This window comes from Aplidium turbinatum, chromosome 5 (genome assembly GCF_918807975.1).
Source record: "Aplidium turbinatum chromosome 5, kaAplTurb1.1, whole genome shotgun sequence".
NCBI classification, from domain to species: Eukaryota; Metazoa; Chordata; class Ascidiacea; order Aplousobranchia; family Polyclinidae; genus Aplidium; species Aplidium turbinatum.
This window is the reverse complement of record NC_137476.1, coordinates 27326371-27346376: the sequence shown is the minus strand read 5'-3', so window position 1 is coordinate 27346376 and position 20006 is coordinate 27326371. Positions and strand designations below refer to the sequence as shown.

The 20006-nt window shown below is 38.6% G+C and overlaps 1 protein-coding gene across 1 annotated transcript; it reads right to left on the bottom strand.

Moving 5' to 3' along the window:
- Nucleotides 1–180: 180 nt before the first annotated feature.
- Nucleotides 181–16181, bottom strand: LOC145771086 (attractin-like protein 1). The gene is made up of 12 exons (XM_082582827.1): nucleotides 15657–16181; nucleotides 15330–15561; nucleotides 13730–13864; nucleotides 13153–13228; nucleotides 11849–11979; nucleotides 10143–10298; nucleotides 9168–9298; nucleotides 7532–8400; nucleotides 6200–6399; nucleotides 4452–5827; nucleotides 3691–3912; nucleotides 181–2397 (listed from the first exon to the last, which is right to left on the bottom strand). Exons 1-12 carry the CDS (start codon nucleotides 16179–16181, stop codon nucleotides 1993–1995), a joined length of 4458 nt encoding a protein of 1485 aa, XP_082438953.1. The 3' UTR covers nucleotides 181–1992.
- Nucleotides 16182–20006: the final 3825 nt, after the last annotated feature.

The window sequence follows — 20006 nt, the reverse complement described above, 5'->3', positions numbered from 1 at the left end:
AGCAAAAAGTTTTCTCGGATTGAAGACTGCAGTTTCTTTTCAGTACAGTTAGGCTTCATGTGCCAGTGATGAGAGCATCTGACCTAACGTTGGGAGTCGTTGTGCTTAACACCTGGAGGAAGCACAAGCCAGGGTAAGATGAATACGATGTTTTCGTGACTTCAACTGCTTCTAAAACACATTTCTCGACAAAAACTACTTACCAATACTGTGCGACTTGGTGCTCGCATACCTATGCAAGAGTAGCCAAGTGTTGAAAAGGAATAAGTGAATTTTTCGACTTGATTGTAATTCAATTGTATTGTTGTGGAGGAAGCTAATCCATTTGTACATAAGAAATAACCTAAGTGCATAAGAGTTCACATGACAAATTTCAAATACGCTACATGCGGAAACGCAGTTTGCGTTGCATATCAAAACTTCCAGCTCTCTCGAGGGATTCCATAATCACGGTGAAAGGTATTGGCTTTGTCAGATATAGTTAAAAATTCATTTAGAGTGACGGCGACACCCCATTTGTACCAAGCCAGTTAAAGTTGACTACTTCACAACGTCTAACGACGTTAAGCATCAAAACGACAACTTCTAATGGTTTGGTGTGACCAGTTCAGTGTAAATAATTAGGGTGCGGTTAAAATATCATGCGTTTCAGGGGGGGGGGGGGTCGAAACCGCCACGGGTCGACAACAAACTTCATACAGAGGCAAGGCTAAACATGATACTTAAACGGCCTCGTTTGAGCAACAATCACATACACAATTTATCAATCGGTCTTGGAAAGCTACATTTTCACATTGATTCAACATGTTGTAAGGGATTGTTCAAATACCACAGCGCTTCTGGGGGTACCAGAAACGTTTTATTAGGGTTAATCTGGAGAGTGAAGAAAATGGCGGCCCATATTGTTAATGGAGAATATGTCCGCCTTGCTTCAGGAAGCTTCTGGAAAACCCCAGTCAGCAAAATCCTCTGTTTTACAATGATTAAACATTTCGAAGAAAAAATAATCAGTTGTCACACGATAGGTATTGATCAACCGACATTTTCCATTCAACTTATGCGGTGCTTGCAAATTGATTGTCATTTACCTTTGTAGCTGGTCTGAACTTTAATAAGGGAACTTGCTTGAGAAAATGTACAAAGAAAAGACAGTTTCTAACAATTTGCGTTTGGAAGTACAAACCAGTCTTTTTTACGTTACTATTCAATTCAAGGGTGGTCAATTTTTTTGTTCGTTGGTGTACCTCGCAAGACCCAAATTGAATCATCAAAACAGGAAAAAAACAAGAGTATAAAAATGCTACAGCCATGAAAAAAACGCAGTAAATTATATGAATTAATTTAACTGAACAAGCACAAGGGAATTCAATTTTAGAAAGTAGCTACAGTACATCAGATTAAGGAAAATGGTAGATTGCAACGTCTACACTTGGGAAAACCAGCATCTATCTGCTACTGATGGAATTGCAATGTCATTGTAACTTAGTGGTGCTCCAGACTGCAAGTCATGCTTTGTGCAAAAACTATATCGATAAGTTTGAACAACATTCAACAAAAAAGCTAAAATTTACACTTAAGAATCTCTTATAAAAAGATTATAGTTTTGTAAATCGTATTTTGTGTAGATTTATGTGCAAACACCCCCTTTCGCATTTGACATGGCAAAAGGGGTTTGTTTGAATGGAAAGTTAGGGTAGGCCTACGTAATACATTTTCGAAATTTATTCCATCAGCAACGCGACAACATTTTGCGTTGGTTACTAGTCATTCCAATCTTTGGACAAAAATGAGCAGAAATATTTCACGGCTTGGAGAATTAAAACACAAACATTTAAGAAAATTTTTCACACCACCAACGCACGTCATATGACGGGTTCGTTTCGCTTCACCAAAAAACAACTATCTAGGCATTATACAAAAACAAATAGGAACAGTAGCACTGTTGTGCTCGCGCAGTGTGGAAGAGTCTTTGAGGAAGATAACGGGCAAGTGCTAAACCTGGACGTGCTGCATAGCGTGGTTATCATATGCTCGTATAACACTCGGTTCGTTAGCACAAACCGAGGGTAGTTCGTCGGTTCGTGAATTTCGAGAAGCTTTGTCCTTTCTCCGGTCGTTTTTCGGGGAAGAAACGGGGGTGCCACTTGAAAGGATTGTGCCAATCGCCAGGGCCGTTTGTCCGGGCGGAGGTGTCACGTAGCAGTCCAATGACGACGATGAACTGTGGGAACTTGTACTGTCTTGGCCAGTTTTCTCGTTCGGGGTGCTCGACGGCAACCAAAGGAAAACGGATATAACGGAAGCGCTTTCATTTTCGCATTTTTCCTCACAAAAAGCATCCGGCATTTGGTCTTCGGCCAACAACGCGTAGTCTTGAGGGTCGGGCGCTAGTAATGACTAGAAAAAAAGGTTTAAAGTCTTAAAAAAGGGGCATTGCAATAAACTATAAAACGATCATTAACGAGCAAGCAGGTTTTTACATTGTTCAATGTTTCTGGACGTTGAAACGATGTAAAAATGCAAGTTTTTAACATGGATACACGTTAATGAATAACAAACACAGTTGGGCACTCATTCCACGAAGCAAACAGACTAACAAGGCTATTCCTGAAATGAAAGCAAACAGAAGTGATAAAGAAACTGAAATAAGACGACAGTATTTACTGGATATATATAACAAAATCTATGCAATCATGAAATGCTCTGTCACCCAAAACTAACTGCCACATGAAACTTAAAGTGGTCAGTTTCCAATATGATAAATTGTTGACTTGATCCATCAAAAGAAATACAAAGGACCAATAATTCTTTTTTTATTGGTTTCACATACGTTAAAGAAATGTATACTGTCACACAAGATCTATTATTCGATATACAAGTTCCTATATGAGGGAAGTATGTAGCAGTTGTAGCTAGAACGGGAGATTAGTCACTGCGAGTTTATGATTATTTATCATAAAGCGTCCAAAACACACGCTTAAAGTTTGTATTGAGTGACGCTATATAGCATGGCAAAGCAGATTCGTCGAAGATCTGCATCCTGTATGAAGGAATGCTATCCTCATGCAATTGCACGATCAAGTGCTGTTTTCTTTAGATCAGGATTACTCAACTAATGTTAACAAAAGTCCATTTTGACAAGTTGAATGTGTTTAGCGGTCCTGTGAATAAGTTATTTCATACGCAACCACGAAAGTTAAACTATCAGTTCCGGTACCGAATCACTTTTTTGGGTAAAATGTGACTTCACATGGATTTTTGACAAAGTGTTTAGGGGTCTGAGGGTCAAAGCCCCCAGCAACTGAAATACAAACACAAAAATTGCTTCCTTCCAGTAGAAATCTGTTACCGGACCGCGGTCCGCTAGTTGAGTAGCCCTGCTTAGATGAAACCGAGGCCTGTGTCAACCAGCAAATCAGTTCATTCTTACATTGATTTAACGTTGAATTAATGCAAAAAAGGACTGGTTTTCCGACTGGGACCATGCTTTAAAATGTGTTGTCAAGCACAACCCAGACCACACAATCCGTCATTTTACCACTGATTCGACGTCTGCCAATAAACTATCTTAAAATCGTCTGTAGACGTTGAAGCCATATGAAAATGACGGATTGTTTATTCGCCTTTTAATATTGCAAGTCAAATACCATATAGGCAAGAAGCACTGTGGTCACTGGTCAGGGAACTTACCTGAGTTGATCTGTAAGCGTCATCGCAGCATAAATGGACGTTGGCAAACGGTCGGGCTGCCATTTCCTTCATCTGAAGTGCCCTGGTTGCTCTCTGCCTGCGAGCGTTGTACATCAGTTTTACTTTCCAGGCAACAGCGCCGAACAAGACAATTCCAAGGAAGGATGAAAAAATTATGAGCAGAACGGTGAGAAGGAAGTTGCTCCTTTGGAGCAGGGAGACCTGAAAACGAGGAAAAACGCGGTAAAGTTTGTAAAACCCAAGCCATTTAGCGGTATAATTATACCCAGCTGTGGTCAATAGTATTACAATAATACCCAATGATTTTACACATATACACAAAGAAGTGAGACTCGGTGAATGAGACTACAAATTAGTAGTTTCGTATGGCTCTTTCACACGTGAAGCTCGTTGTCTTGAAGCTAGTTTTTAAAGGTATTTCCGCATTGGCAAACTGTGTTGTAATCACCAGGCAGTCCACTTGGAAACAAAAACGAAGACGACGGTAAATATGTTCATAAAATAACACAACCTTCTCTTTCAATTTTGGTTCAAAGAAATCTGGTCTTTACTCCGAAACATCAGGGTCGACCAGCTAGTTGCCTGCAGCAAACTCCTCAATTTCTCTATAACCTTAGCATTTTTAATTTTTCAGTTGTTTCCAGCAAAAATCGAAACTCATGTTTGCATCAATTAAAAGTTGAATTTAAAGAAACTCATACAGTTGCACAACGTACGCTACGGCGGATGGCCAGACTTACTTTGATTACATTCGGAGTAGTGAAGTTATAGACGTACACTCGGATTGTAGAGTTGACTGAAAAATCGCCAAAGTTAAAGTTGTTGGTGTCGAATCGAAATTCTAAAGTCGTGGCATGAAAGAACTCTCCTAGAATATATTCGGAACCGTTGATCCCGGAAGCTGTTGGAATGACAGCGAGACGGACGCTGCACGGTACTTTGGATGATAACGACATCCGCACGTCTTCGTTGAGGAGAGGAGTGTTTTGAAAATTGATAGCAGTGATGTACTTTTCAGATGCAAGCAGGTTGAAAGTGAAAACGTAATTCGCAAGGAGCGGGTAAAAACAGGTTCCATTCCCAGTAGCATTGCCTCTGTAGCTGCTCTGCTCATCACACTTGTCGCATGAGAAGCCGATTACACCTTTTGTGAAGCAATTACATTCGCCGGAGGTCTGGCACGTGTCGGCCTTTCCTTCGCATTGACAGGGAGAGCAACTTCCCCCGTTCAGTGGATTGCCGAAATATCCGTCTTCGCAGATACTGCACTGAGCACCAAATGTGTGATTCGTGCAAGCGATACACTGATCCAATTCGTCACACGTGCTGTGTCCATTGCATTGACATCCGGGACACGATGTGAAAAACCAGTCCGGGCCGGGACAAACCTGTTTGTTGACGTCATACTCTCCAGTAGTGGTGTTCAAAACAAGTGGACCTGTTTCGGAGCCTTCTATGCAGCGACCAGGCCCAGTCATAGAGCCATCATCGCACCAACCGCACTTCGCATACTCCTGACACTCGCTGCATGTTTCTTGCGAGGAACATTCGACCTCTGGGCATTGGGCATTATTTGTCCACTCCGTACACTGACCGTAAGGAAACTGGGGCACGTACGAAAAGGACGGGACACATTTTCCCGGGTCCATGCACCACATGCAATCCTGTATTAGGTCACAGCTATTACAAGAGGTCGCGGATGAGCAGAAATCGATCGGTCGGCTGCTGGTGGTGCACTTGGATGGGTCACCAACAGTGAGATTGCTCTCTTTGGGAACGCAGGATTTAAAACGCCAAGTACAATCCCTGCCTGCCGTCTCGCACTGTACACAACTAGGCAGACTGGCGCAGTACGACTCCCTTAAGAGCTCGCATGCGTTCAAGTTGCACGCGCATGCGTCCGAGTTGCACGCGCCGCTGGAAGGAACGCATCCGGCCTTGCAAAAACTGCATCCGTAAGCATTGGACACGCAATCGGCGCACGACACGTTAAAGGGAGAAGTTGTACAGAGGTGGGTGTCGTCTGTTTCGGGACACATCGGCATTTCATCTTGTGATGAAGGTGACCGACAGTTTGTTCCATTCCAGAAACAAGAAATTCCAAAATTGATTGAATCTGTGATATAAAAAAGGTTTGGTTCATTTCACATCATTGGGCAGCGCCAGCTTTCAAAAAATTGGCATTGTTGTTTGCTGAAAATAGTTTGCATAAAATTGACAAAATTTACAGTGCAAGTTTTATCCAACTTTAACACTAAAAAACTTCGACTTCGACTTTATTATTTAGTAACAGTTGAAAGCACCAATCTCTATTAGCAATTGAATACAAGACTTTGGAACACTGCACGAAGTTGGGAACGCTGGCAAAATTTACAAGCTCAGATCTAGTTTTTCAAAAGCCGCTTTGCTACGATCCATACAACAAAAAGACTTCATTTTCAAAGTTAAACAACAATCAACTAAAAACTAAGGATGTTTAGTTGTTTACCACTGCACGTCGAAACATTGGAACTCAATTGCGAGCAAGCTGGTGGTTGATAGAAAAGCATGTTTGAAATCATTGTGCTGTCGTATCCACTAAAGATGTAAAGCCCATCAGAACCGCTGTCGTCAGAGCTCACTGCCACACTCTTATGGCCATACCGATAAGGATACAAAGAACTTTGGGGCGATGATAAAGTAACCCATCTGAAACGTGAAAGAATTGTTTAAAAATGACTCCACAGGAAAAAGGGGGTGTTGAGATTAAGCTGCCGGAAGTGGGTTGTCATTGGGTGACAGCATAGAATTTTACTGCCAGCAAAATCGCCTCTGAGATATAATTAGCAATTTTTTTACAAGGGAATTCATTGTACACTGGTTACGTGGGGTCTGAACTGAAAGTAGGAATTCCTTTTTGTTGGGCTAGGCCTAGTGCATTTTGTTTTGATCGCACAGCCAGAAAAATCCATCATTTTTACATTGTTTTAAGCCTAAGGTCTACAGACGTTGAATCAACGTAAAAATCACAGTTATTGACTATGTGGGGTAAAACGATATTGATATTGTACTTCGGTCAATGATGCGATAATGGATGGTTGATATAGCCATGTAACATCTGTTTTAAAAAAACTGTGGTGGTTTTGTTCCAAAAACATTTAATTACAATAATGATGATTGGCGACATTAAGTTTTCCTGCCGAATAATCGTGTTGTTGATGCTAATAAAACTATTTTATTCGCGTTAACTAATGTTGATTTATGGGTTGTTGACGCAAAGAGGGCATAAACATTGAACAAACGGCCAAAGATAAAACTTGTCGCTTCATTCTTACAACAATCAACTGAAGTTATAACCACTAAAGTCAGTAGGTTTTATTAATCTGGTAACAAAAAAGCGGTTTTCTAACTTCACCACGCAGCACTTAGAAAGTTGGTCGAAATACCCGTTCGAAACGGTAGCAATGAAAGTCAGTGTCAAAACATCATACGCTCGTAAATTAATGCAGACAAGATCAATTAAACCGACCAAGCTGTAAAGTTACAAGCGGTAAAAAAACAATATTAACATTCGGTGAATAGTTAGTGTTTCTTATCTGATCTACATTTTAACGTTTCTCGTCTTGTATGGAAAAGATTCAAAAACAAACTATATTATATATATATCTGTGATGTGCGCTCAAGTTGAATTTTAAAGATCTAAGTATAATATTGCCCTCGAAGGACACATGCCACTGAAGTTCAGATCTAAACCATTTCTGAATGCGCAGACGAGCGATAAATCGGCTTTACTACAATAGTGATTAGACCACATGATTCAAAATACTATTAATAAACTTACTTATCACATGCAACATTGTAGGCCATGAAGTTCGAAGAATAGCATAGAGCTTCCCCGTTTTCAGCTGATGTACTATGGGTGTTCCCTCCATATATGTACATTACTCCATTGACAAAACTTGCGCTGTGCAAGTAGCGTGGCACCTCGCTGCTTCGCAACGTAGAAAATTTGCGGTTGATTGGATCGTAGAGATACGTATTTGACGTCAAAGTCAAACTAGATTGAACCAGTTTATACCCGCCGTGAACGTACAGTTTGTTCATGGAGGGGTCATACGCTGTTGTGTGACCGAGTAATCCAGGTATAGACACTCCAGAAGGACGAGGCATTGTCCACAGTTTAGTTGATGGATTGTATTCGTAGACGAATCTGGTCAAGGTCATGTTGGGATTGTAGCCAAACAATACCACCATGATTTGACTTCCATTTTGAAAAGTCACCAAGTCAGCCGTGTGGCCAGAAAGAGTTAATCGAGACATGGCTGCAGTGTCGTTAGTGATTGAAAGACCAAAATCAGCTGAATACACAACGGGGGTCCATTGATTTAAAAGTAAATCGTATTCCCACATCTCGTTGACAGCGGTTTCATCACGGATAAGTTTTCCACCAAAAACAAGAAGTTTTTCATCCCAAACGACCATGGTATGTTCATATCTGGCTTCGGGTGTGACACTCGAAACAAGCGATGGTTCGTGTTTCTCCCATTTATTTGTGGATGCGTTGAAAATAGACAAGGAACTGGTTTCGTAACTTTGTACATCAAACTCCAAGCCCCCGTACAACCACATTTTGTTGTTGTGCAAGGACAAAGCACTCGAAGCCCTGGCTGGCACAATTGAAGAGTTAAACTCTGTCACCGACCAGATGCCCTTCACAAAATAAAACAGGTTAGAAAATGCTATTACTTTGTAAGCAGAGAGACGGTGTCAATTTAATCCAAAGCCATGTGTGTTACAACGACAAGCAAACAAACACATGATAGATGTGGGTCTGCTACTATTCGGCGAGTCCGATTCGGCGAGTCCAATTCGGCTAGTCCGATTCGGCGAGTGCCCTATACGGCGAGAGCCCTATTCGGCAATTTTTTGAATTTTTTTTTTAAATTATCTGGTACCGTAGCCTAATTATCATTGCCGTTTTTACATCGTTTTAACGACGCTAAACATTAAAATAAGACCCTAACCCCAACTCCAACCCCAACCTCTAACTCCTAACCTCTAACCCCAACCCTAACACCTTACCCCTAACCCTAAAACGGCAATGATAATTAGGCTACGGTACCCGATAATTTAAAAAAAAATTCAAAAAATCGCTGAATAGGGAACTCGCCGAAAAGGGCTCTCGCGGAATAGGGCACTCGCCGAATCGGACTAGCCGAATTGGACTCGCCGAATCGGATTCGCCGAAACGGACCATTCCGGTAAGATGTAAGTCATATTTTAGGAAGTAATCGGCACAGAAGTTAGACAATTATAATACCCAGTATTGATTTAAACAACAACCAATAGATGCATCGCAAGCAGTGTTTCCATACTAAACATCAAATTAAGATTAGATGTACAAAAATACATCAAAACCTATATTTTTGGTATGTTTGTGAATAAAAAAACAGGAAAAAAGAATTAAAACATCTTACTTCGGAGTTAGGTAGGTTGCAGCTCAAGGCTTCATTGGATAGGCACTCTACACTCTGTGCTTGTGAGCAATTGCTAGGACAGAGATTGCATAACTGACCTTCTCGGCCTTCAATACACTGACATTTGCCACCTAAAAATCAATCGGATTTATCTACCGGTAACTTTTGAGTAGGTCATGGCTTGGTAACATATCGAGTACGGTAAGTGTTTAAAGAGTATTATTCTCGTTTATATGACTCGTTTTTATATTATTCTTCATCAAGACCGATTGAGTTAAAGTCAAAGCGATAAGAAGTAGCCTACAAGTGAACTTCTACTTGGTGGTTAAGCGAATATTTTTCAGAAATAGTTTTGTGACCAGTGTGGTGCACAAAGAATTTTGTCTCCTCAGTACTTGCTCGCAATAATATTTACATACACAACGATGCCACTCTAAAACAAACATGACTCGCTTCAGAAGTACAGTACATGGCAAAATACCATAAAAAAGATAGCAAGTCAAGCACTATGTTAATCATTAAGAAACTTTAAAACAGAGCTGTTCAGTTTAAATATGCAACACTGACTCATACAGCGAATAGCATCGTCATTGTAGACAAGCGGTGTTTATACCAGAACCATTTGTTTCATTAGGCGGTATGATTGTGGCCGTTTCATGACAATAATAAGATTAGTTCTACTGTGTATGAATGTATTCGGAGATGTTCCAAATATGGGTTTATGATGCAATGTAACAATGCAAAGCACACCTACATACTAATCACAGCTGGTTATGGAATTTAGAACTAAAAGAGGATATATGCGTTCACAGAAATTATCATGTACAAAAGGGTTACAAAACTGGTGGGCCTCTGCTAGAGGGGACAAATGCCAAGTCTCATTTACTAAAGAAAGGACAAATGGATGATGATGATGCTCAGTCATGTGCAATAATATTTGTTAGATTCACAGCACAGCTAGGGCTGCTCACTTACCTGAACATAAACCGTTTCCATAGCAATCATTCTGGCATTCATCTATTGAGTAGGAGATGTTAAATCCCACCATAGCATAGGCAACGTCACTGTAAAAGTGTAGAAAGGCCTTTCCAGACCGGGCCACTATATCAGGCATTGATCTGTTAGTGATACCTGAAAGAACAAAGTGAAACAATTTTATCTTGATGACTTGTTATAGCAAGGAGCGGCAACAATTTCGCCACCTTCAGCAAACGATAGAGAGTAATCTGTGTACTCCTCTCTCACGGACGTTTAAAGCTTATGCTTTGCATAACGCATAAGAATATTAAAAAGGTTAAAAAGAAAGCAGTAAATGGACATCTTAACAAAAAACTTTGTGATAATTGAATGGTCATTTCGAGATGTAGTGATTCCCACAGCACAATTCCAAACTGCTTTTTAGAGTGTTTCATGCTTGTGCAGTTGAGAATACAAGAGAAAATAAGACAAGTCACAACGCAAAAAGTCTGACAACAGATTACATAAATTTAATGGACGAAAAACATGACTGTTATATTTAAATTTATCCCGCGGACGTTTATGCACGTGTCGAAAAAAAAAGAACATTCAAATTTCAAAATAGGTATCGCAAGTCAGCTGCGGTGTGACATCACATTTAACGCAAGTTTTAAGACCAAGATAAAGTTAAAGTTGCTGAAATGCGAAAACAATTCGACACCGGGTAGTTCAAGGAGATATCTTTAGGTATTCGATTCTTTGATGACGAGTGAATATGATACAATAGATTGAATGAAGTGGCAACAATCAGCTCATCTGTATGGTACATTTCAAAGCTTTGAGACATAAATAGCACAGAAAACTAACCTGGAAACACACAAAACAAACAACGCCTCCACTATCTACAGTAGTACTAGATATTGAAGTTCAATGGACCGAGGCTCATTTTATTGCAATGAATACAAAAACAGACTGAAGAAGCCATTAACCAGAAGAAATAACTTCGAGTTCAACGAGCATGGTTTTAGTGTGTACACATGGCTCTTCTGTTTCAAGTGAATAAGCAGCATGATTTTTGACAAATGCCATGAACCGGAAATACAAACTAGAGGCATCGAAACTTTTTTGGATTCAATAACACATTAACTGGAGTTTCCTTATCAAGTGCTTCTAACAAAAGGTTTTTGATGCTTGTGTGGGTTTGTCTACACGCGTGGCTTTATCATAAAAAATTGATCTACCACAAATTGAAACATTAGTGACATAATACAGTATCAATTAATTATGGTTCCTTCCATACTGAACAGTCAAAATTGGAGTTAACAAAGCGAAAGTCAGTCAGGAGGCAATAAACTTTTATCACTGTAAGTTGTAACATCTGGCATAATAACTAATTTTAATGACGCTGCAGTTAATACACGTGTGACCAGAGAAAGTTCCTTTACCACATGTGAGATATCACATTTTCAATTGTTGTTTGCTTGCTACTGCGTTCACATGTTTTCGTGCATTTCGTCTTTGTTTCGATTAAGAACGAAACAAATCTGACAAATCAAACAAAACCTTCTTCGGGGAAATTTGATTCGAAATTTAACGGAACCAAAACGTGCGATTTTGCGTTGAACCGAAATATTTCGAAAACCCGAAACATTTTTGTTTCGAACAGCCGCAGTAGGCCTACCAACGTGAAAAAAGATTGACAAGAGCAAAACCTTAACCCTCACCTGGAACATAAAGGAGGCCATTGAATGATCCAATAAGTGGACTGAAAGCAGAATCTCCATCATAAATATAAAGATGGTCCCACCCGCACTCGGTGGCAAATTCGTTGAATGATAGACGAAGAGTGGTATGCCTGAGCGACATCATATTTCAGCATTAGGATAGCATAGAATTTGTCAGTAATCAGCAAAAGTTGCCATTTTTATCGTTTCGACGTCGCTAGACGTTGAAATGACAACTTTTGCTTACTGGGGCCAGTTACACCTTAGCACTGATTCACTTTGTGACGTATCATGTCTACACAAAAGCATGAAAAAATGCAGAGGATATTGTATGATGCAGTAATTTCTTTCCTTTTGACTGCAGCACAATAACAGGAATTGTTGAAACAACGGGTAACGATAAAACGTCAAGACGCGTATTAAATGACATCATGATACGTCACTCAAAGAGGAAGTTGTAAAAAGTTCAGAAAAAGTCCAGTTACACTGAAGCAGCTTTCCAAATGCTCCAGCGCTAAGCTTCTTTTATCGGTTGTAAGCTTTACCTGGTGATGGAATTAGTGATACACATTTACCTTGCATTGCTTTAGTTTACAATCTACATAAACAAAGATTAGTAAGCACAAAGCCACATGAAAAAGAAAGTTTTCAACAAATAAGGCCACATAAAAATGCTTGATGGGAGCCGTTCACAATAAGGCAAAAAATGTAAATAGTTAGTCTTTGTAATCTCAATATTAAATTGTTAAAAATGTGACTCCATGGTGTTGACTGCAAAAGAGCAGAAAAGGTACATCGCAGATGAAATACTTTCTGTTTTATCAAAGGCGTGCAGGAGATTTAGCTAGTCATATCAGATTCAAAACAAAACATTGCTCATGTCACCATGACATTTTATTGCTGCAGAAACCGATCATTCAGAGCTTTCACCCTGGGAGTTTCTTCCAATTTCTGAATGCGGTTGTGGGGTATGGTCTACTTGTATGATATATATACATCGGCTACACAATTACGGTCAATCTAGAAACATATTATGAAAGGATAGAGATACTGAAGATTGATGATAAATCACCTAGAGAGCACATTGCACAAATCTGGCTTGGTAAAAAAGTAAAAACTGGATGATGGATGATGTGATTTTAGAAAGCGTATCTGCATGACATAAGTCAGTTTTTAGTTTTTTACCACTCTTTGATTCTTGAAGTGATTGATTTAGTACCACATTCTGGAGATTTGTAATAAAATGTTTTTGCATTTGATTCAGTGGAAAAAAATGTTATCAAAGATATTATTAAGTTACTTACGATTGGTTGGATGGCTGTATCAGCCAAGAACATTTGCTTCGGTGAGAATAATTTTTTGGTCCGTCCGACACATAACCTGCAGAACAGTAATTATTTCTATATGTACAGTGCATTGTAAAAAATAACTATCGAACAGAATATAATATTGACAAGGAGAATCACCTCATAAAGTGTTCGCGTAGTAGACTACCAAATGAAATTGCAAGCGAAAACTAGCTTTATTTTTGACAGCTGGTATTCTTAACAAACTACAACAGTTTTAACACCACAAAACAAACCAATCAAATTGAAGAGCTGACATGGTATGAGAACAGCTTTTAAAAAAAATGCAAAATTAGCATGCAGTGTAATTGACAATCACTATATTATAAATGTCAATTATATGTTTACTTCTAAAATTACAGTATTATATATGATTTATGTAAAAGCATGGTGAAAACATATTCTTTGGTAACAGCCAAAGACATAACAGAATGAAGAATCTGTCTTTGTATTTGAAAAGTTTGAACGCCAGTTACACTACAAAATGAAAAATAGATGTCACAAAAGTGATGAACATAATTAAGTTTTTTTTTACCTGATGAGGCCTCAAGAATGATTCTTCCACCACAATGGTCACACAAGTCGCCAGTCCAACCATCATGGCATACACATTTATTAGCAATGCAATCTCCCATTTCACAAGTTTTTGCAACTATTGACACATTGCCTCCTTCATCAGTATCATTGATAAAGATCAAGCAGGAGTATGATCCTTGTCCATGAAGCAATACCAAGACAGCAAGGTAAAACACTAACATTTTAGCTCAATTGAAGCATAAATTGCATACCAAAATACTTAAAAAAATCAATTGAAATATCTAGAAAATAAGGTTGCATTTCAATATTATATCGATTTAAAAAAAATACATATATATATTAGGGTGGGTCGCGAAATGGACTTTTTCACCAAATCGAAAACCTCAAATGGTTATTTGAAAATAGGCCCAAAAAAACACTCCATGCCAAATCTGAGCTCATTTGGTCTAGGAATGGCTTGCGAAAACGCATTTGAAATTTCCCAAAAATCCTGATTTTTCGGGAAAAATGCCATTTACCATTTTTTCTCTAGAACTTGAAAAAAAAATTCTGTCACACTATATTGATGAAATGCATGCCCTTATACAATTTAGATGTCATTGTACTCCTTTAAAGGCCAATTCAACTAGGATTATGTCTCAAAACTACTTGTTTGAAAATGTGAAAAAAACGCCAAATATGCATGATGACGAATACAATTGAAATAACGTGTATTGTATACTGCAGTGTATTATACTGTATACTAGTGTGTATAGGCTAAAAGTAATTGATAAAATGCTTTATTGCAGCACACAGTTAAAGCATTTTCTCAATTGTTCGAAGTTTTGTACCATTCAAGCTGAAGTACATAGAAACATATTATGCAAAAGCATCTATGAAAGCAGTTCGGCTGCAGTCAGTCAATTCATTCATCAATGGTTGCACCTTCATAACTGCCACTTTGGTGCACAAATGAAATGAAATCCTTCTTCGAATCAGATATTGGATGAATGGCTCTTGAATTAAGCTTCGACAGAATTTGGCCCTCCCTAGTGCCTCAAGGTTGGCCTTCACATTACCAACACGACCATGTTCACTAACGTACAACCGGTAAACTCTGGAGGTCAAAGTCAACCATCGAGCATGGTTAAGGGGCAGATATTGATGCTCTCTAGTCGGGCTGGTACAGATCCATTTCAAATAGCTGCACAAACATCATACAGATACCGTTGATCATCCGATAAATCATAGACAATCTCTTGAGGTAGTTCTCGGATAGGTGGGGCATTCTCGATCGGTTGGAAATTGATATCGATAGGTAGGTATTCAGCAGACTTACAAAGCTGCCCAATAGGTCCTTTGAATGACCTATTGACCTATCACCGTAAGTTTCTCCATCAAGTTTCATAAAAAGATGCCGGAATGGCAACTCATTCATGTGCAGCATAGCCTACATATCAGCCAGACAAGTCGATGGTCCAAATGATTTTCTTATAATGCGATAACCCCGCCATGCATTCCAGCGTTAACATTTGTTGAGTCACATCCGATGAACTTCAAACTGGTCAGCCAATTTTTTTCTTTTATGGCAGCCGATAAGAATTGCTGAATGTCCTTACTTTGTCCGCTTTGAGGAGTGAAGTGAGTTAGGTACCTGCCACCAGGCTGTTTCACTACAGAATAATGTTCTTCTTTGGCCACGTGCTTGCCGCTGCTTCCTGGTCGTGGAACAAGTGTTTGATCTTTACGGCCATCAAAATACACATCCTGGACCAAAGCCGGGCACACTGCGATGGAATTGCAATCCACATTTTCATTTCTAAGATATTCCTTATCTCTTTGGATTTTACTCTTATCAATTATTTGTGAAGTATCATCTTCCGTAACGATGCCGATATTAACTAAGAGAGCGGTACATATCACTGCTGTTGCTCGAATGGACACACCATATCTTTCACTTTCGCGTACAGTATTTTCAAAAATCTTCTTTTGTGAAGCCAATCGAGAACTTGATACGTTTTCGACATTGACAGTTCTGGCGTATCAGCAACAACATCCCTAAATGAAGACGTAACAGAGGAAACAATTGACGACGAGTTATCGGTATCATCAGTATTAGTAGAGTCTCCCTGAATGTCACTGGAAAATGTGCTGCAATGTGCAGCTGCTGATCTAGATCCTTTCTTTGCTTGTTTTCTTACTTGCTCTCTTAGTGCTGCAGTTCCAGTTGGATCGACACTTTGAAGTTGAGAACTTGAGCGACCACTATCCCTTAACCGCTGATCCCACACAAAATGCAGATCAATCAATGGTATTTGATCCTCTTTTGTGCACTTGCATTTGATATGAGCTTTCATATCACATCCACAATTGTGTCCTTTTGAAGTAAAGTTAGTCCGTTTTTTCTTGGTGAGATGGTTTGTTTTGAGATCTTCATATTCTTTAAGGAGCCTAACCAATTTGGTTTTCATAGTCTATTCTGGAATTAGTGGAATATTGGTACAGATTTTGAGGTTAATTGATTTCACATCTGACATTATTTGTGAAAGGACAGCTTCTTCGTCCCCATCCCCCAGGCATCTTTCCCTAAGGAAATTCACTTTCTTTAAAATATCCTTAGATATTGGAAGTTGTGCCTAGGGTAGCTTTCTAGAAGGACCAACAATCGGGCATGCATTTTTTCTGGTTATTTTCAATTTTGACAGCATTGTAATCAGTCTACATTAACACTACCTCTCTCTTACAGTATAACTTTGTGAATGATGCAATATTGCATAATTTAGCAATTTTTTCTCATTTTAAAGTAGTTTTTAACATAATCATGAGGTGAATTGTGACCTTTAAAAGGGTATAGTGTTATCTAAAATGTATAAGGAGATGCTATTCACCAATATTGGATCACAGAATAATTGTTTTTAAGTTTTGGATAAAAAAATAATAAATGCCATTTTCGCCCAAAAGTCTATATTTTTGGAAATTTCAAATGCATTTTCGCAAGCTATTTCTGGTCCAAATCAGCTCAGATTTGGCATGGAGTATTTTTTCGGGCCTATTTTCACATATCCATTTGAGGTTTTCGAATCGGTGAAAAAGTCCATTTTGCGACCCACCCTAATATATATATATCATTTCCAGCCAGGCCTCGAAATTCGTTTTTGTTGATGGCGGACAAACTTGTCCGGTCTGAGCACTTATCTTGGCAAACAAATTAAATTTCACGGCGAACACACCAGTTTTAGCGCCAATCGTCATGCTTAATTACTTCATCTTGATAATTCTTCGCCATTTGAGAACTATAGCTATGGTTTAAAAGGCTTTTCAAAATTTCAGTGAAGTCACTCTAAAAGGCTTTCATCAGACCAACGACGTGCGCTTGAAGCGCAGCTGCTCAATACGTCACATAACTGATTAACTTCCACCGAACGAGGTCGTGTGGCTTCTTGCATCACAATGCTCTTTGTTACACTGATTCAACGTCATCAATTGTTGAAGCAACGAAGAAATCGAAAGTTTTCCAGCTCGAATAGAAGTTAAGGGATGCATACAGTATTATATTCACATTTTCTAGACGCGCGCTAGAATGTGCGGAAAATTATATTCTCACAACAATTGTTCGTGCTATGCACTATGCAGTGACGATTCGAATCGCTAGTTCCTGCGTTGTTTCTCGGCGAACAAGTATGACCGATCTAGATGGTACTTCCCGCAGACATCACATGCTGTGATGGCGGACATGCTTGCATTTCTACATTTTAATTGTGAATATGAAAAAGTGCTGTGTTAAACATAAAATGTAGTATTTTCAAGTGGTAACCTTACACACAATTGACTGGCTTAAAATTATCATGTTAGTGTTACATGATACTTGATTATTGAGCTACATTAACCATGGGCATCTGTAGCAAGTACAACAGCGTAAAATGCAAACTACACTGTGTACCATTGTTCATGAGCATATTTTTATCTACTTCCAGGTTGAAACGAATACCGGAATATACTTCCTATTTGTTGGTGTGTTATGGTGTTTAAATTTCGAATCGATTCGAATCGTCACTGCATAGTGCATAGCACGAACAATTGTTGTGATAATATAATTTTCCGCACATTCTAGCGCGCATCTAGAAAATGTGAATATAATACTGTATGCATCCCTTAACTTCTATTCGAGCTGGAAAACTTTCGATTTCTTCGTTGCTTCAACAATTGATGACGTTGAGGTGGCTGCTGACTAGATGACCGTTTGGTCTTTTCGCAGTCTCCTCGTCATGACACACAACCGATTATTATTGTATACTTTGTATTCTTTTCATGTTTGTGTTTGTGACAAATAAATAAATGAACTGAAAAAAAAAAAAAAAAATGAACTTTAAAAACAATATATTATAATATGCTTTCACAGGGCTATTGATAAGTCTTAAGTCTGTTATTCAATAGGTAAACTTAATAAAAGTCATCTGAACCTTACGTGTTTAGTCTTTTCCACCACACAAATGTTATGTTAGAACTACCCAGAATCTATAATTGAATATTGTTGCCACAATGCCACATTCTCTTGTTGAGTCAACATATTTTATAAGTATGTTAGACAAGCACCAGTAACTTAAAATGCATGCTATTGTGTTTACGTATTTTACAATCACATCTTGTTTCAGTTTAAACCACTTTTAGCTGGTATAGTACCGTGAGACATTTGAGAGAGAAATATATTATAAACTCAACAAAAAAGACATATTTATAAGTAGGTTAACTGTCTATTTAATGTCATGTGGCAAAATCGGTCATTTTACATAAATTTAACGTTGAAAGTGGACTACATAATTTGAAAACTTTCACAACACAGATCAGCAACAGCAACTGTGCCAAAACATTTTGGAAGCTGTATTATGACTTACTTTCATGATAAAACATATATATAATAAGAAATCATAATTTGTAAACAAATAAATAAAAAAAACTAAGAAAAAAAACAGTCTTAAATATCAAAGCAAAATAACATTAAAAGCATTATCAAAAACATATAAATAAAAAAATTAATCTTAAGTCAAGAAAAAAAAGGGCAGCAAAGGGTTAACTGGGTTCTTTCAGTGATGTACGGATTGTACGCGTATACAAAAAATATTGACGCCGTCAGCGTAAACGCAAATGTTCGAAAAACCATACGCCATATGCGTCAACGTAACTTGTAAAAAAGTTGGCGGCGTCAGCGCATACATTAGCGTAAACTCATTTTGTTTGCTTGGTGCCAAACATTCACACGGTATAAACCACTCGAAACAAACAAGTTTTATTTTGAATTTCCACGAAGAAACACAAGCATCTGAAAGTGTTCATGACATCTGACATTTTGCTGCGTTTTGGTTTCAATATGTCTTTACCCATTGAAAACATTCTTTCAACTTATCCAAAATTTGGAAAGTTTGATAAAAAAAATGCAAACAACAGTTAAGACATTAAAAAGTGCATCCCCCTTGGAGACTTGGAGAGCGTGTGAGGCTCACAAGGGAGGCGCAAGAAATTGAAAAACTCTGCATCAATTATGAGTAAACATGTCTTCACAACTATGCTGGACAGTCGATTGTTGAAGATGAAACTTTTACTTTAGTTACAACAGTACCAGTGTTTGTAGAGCGTGTTGTTGTCACATCTCGCATTCTTTGTGATGTTTTAGACGTTGCTAAATGTTTCTGCGACACCTTAATTCTAAAAACACAACGGTTTTCTGGCACAGCAGCCTCGAGGTCTAATTGTAATAATAATGGCAACGACTGAGTGAAAAGTGACAGCGACTAGAAGTGCAGCAGTATCCCGAACTCTACAACAGTACCATGCGTAAACTTTTTTTAACATTGATTTAAAAAGGTTCATTTTTAATTAATCAATTCTATTAAAATAAAATGAGTGGAAAAAAAAAGTGTGACGAAGATTATCTGAATTTTCATAGGCGCCGGGTTTTGAAAATCGCCGGGGGGGGGGGGCAAACTTTCTAGCCAACTGATTGCTTACATTCAAAATGCTGATTTTGTTTGTTAGCGTTGATGTTTTTTTGAGTCTATATATGCTATTGTATATCACCAAGCTTTATAATGTAGGCTCAGCCCTCGAAATTCACGGCCATCGAACATGTCCGCCGTCACAGCATGTGATGTCCGCGGGAAGTACCATCTAGATCAGTCATATTTGTCCGCCGAGAAACAACACAGGAACTAGCGATGCAAATCGTCATTGCATAGCACGAACAATTGTTGCAATAATATAATTTCCAGCGCATTCTAGTGCGCATCTAGAAAATGTGAATA

What these genes read in the sequence shown, in the direction of transcription:
- LOC145771086 (XM_082582827.1), bottom strand. Translation starts at nt 16,181, where the DNA reads ATGAAAACCAAATTGGTTAGGCTCCTTAAAGAATATGAAGATCTCAAA. An exon ending in ACGCGAAAGTGAAAGATATG is followed by an intron (nt 15,562 to 15,656) that starts GTGTGTCCATTC and finishes ATAATTGATAAG; the next exon opens with AGTAAAATCCAAAGAGATAA. An exon ending in CACTCCTCAAAGCGGACAAA is followed by an intron (nt 13,865 to 15,329) that starts GTAAGGACATTC and finishes ATACTGATGAAG; the next exon opens with GAGGCAATGTGTCAATAGTT.